General features: G+C 46.5%; 1 protein-coding gene across 1 annotated transcript in view; it reads left to right on the plus strand.

Annotated features, from left to right (window-relative positions):
- mdn1 (midasin AAA ATPase 1) overlaps positions 1–1,371 on the plus strand; it is a 59,821-nt gene that overhangs the window by 8,856 nt on the left and 49,594 nt on the right. The window contains exon 14 of the mRNA XM_013914548.1: positions 1,291–1,368. Within this exon, the coding sequence (XP_013770002.1) occupies positions 1,291–1,368 (78 nt within the window). The remainder of the gene's footprint in view (positions 1–1,290; positions 1,369–1,371) is intronic.

The raw sequence follows: 1,371 nt of genomic DNA on the forward strand, positions 1-1,371 counted from the left end.
TCAAGTCCAATTCAAGTCCCAGGTCATTGGTGTAAAAGTCCAAGTCAAGTCACAAGTCTTAGAACATTTTTTCAAGTCAAGTCTAAAGTCATAAAATTAATGACTCAAGTCTGACTCGAGTCCAAGTCATGTGACTCGAGTCCACACCTCTGGTTATAGCAACATGGTCAAGTGTCCCGTGATGTAATTAGTCTGCGACTTGAACGCCATGACAAAGGTGGACTTCCAGGTGATGTTATACCTGCTCGGTCTGTGGCTTTCTGTGAAACTTGGGGACCACGGCGATTTCCCTGTTGCCAGGTTTCAAAAGTGGCGGTTTTGATTTTCATGAAGGAGATGCTTTCATGACTCATCAAGTGACTAGCTAATCCACTGATGTGATCATCCGAGGTTGCTCGGAGCCCCATTGGGATGCGTACTAAAAAAGCTACCACCTAAGGGAAAACCGTGGTGAGCGACCAGAGTAGGTACAAATGGAAAAGTGACTGTAATCTCTCCAGGGTGTCTTGAGACTGGTCCGGGGGGACATGTCTAGAACACCTCACCTAGAAGGCACCCAGGAACCATCCTTGTCAGACGCCCGAACCACCTCACCTGGCTCCTTTCGATGTGGATCAGCAGCTGCTCTACTCTGAGCCCCTCCTGGATGGCTGAGCTTCTCACCCTCAAAACTCAAAATTCCCACCGCTTGTACCACGGTGTTTTGGTTGCTACCCAGAGCTTAAGATCATAGGTGAAGGCAGGAACATAGATCGACTGGTAAATTGAGAGCTTTTTGATTTTGATTCTTTTTTTAAAATTCGCCTCTCTTTTCACCATAATGGACCGGTACAGGGTCCACATCACTGCAACCGCTGCATCAATCCATCTGTCAATCTCCCGCTCCCCTCACTTGTAAACAAGACCCAGAGATACTTAAACTCCACTGCATCAAGTGGAGGGGAGTTTAATTCATCCCTCATCCATAGTGGGTGATGCACCCTTTTCTGGCTGAGGACCATGGCCTCAGACTTGGAAGTGCTATTCACATTTCTGCCACTTCACACTCAAGCTGGAGGCCACCACCGTGAAGCCAGCACAACCACATCATCTGCGAAAAGTAGACACCCAAGTCGGCAATGCAAACCAGGCTCTTGCAACAGTTATATAAGGGCCGAATGCAAAAGTGTAATATTTTTGCATCCACGTGTTTATGTGGGTGAACATTAAATTCAATGTTGACACAAAAAGTGTTTTTGTTGTTTTTCTGCAATGTGCAAATATTAACTGTTAATGTGTTGTTTTAAACAGGGAGAACCACACATTTGCTGCTACACGACCATCTGCCGTGCTACTTGAACAACTGGCAGTGTGTGTGGCCAAGGGAGAGCC

Source organism: Pundamilia nyererei, unplaced genomic scaffold, assembly GCF_000239375.1.
Source record: "Pundamilia nyererei isolate P.nyererei 1_Seehausen unplaced genomic scaffold, PunNye1.0 scaffold00204, whole genome shotgun sequence".
Taxonomy (NCBI): Eukaryota; Metazoa; Chordata; class Actinopteri; order Cichliformes; family Cichlidae; genus Pundamilia; species Pundamilia nyererei.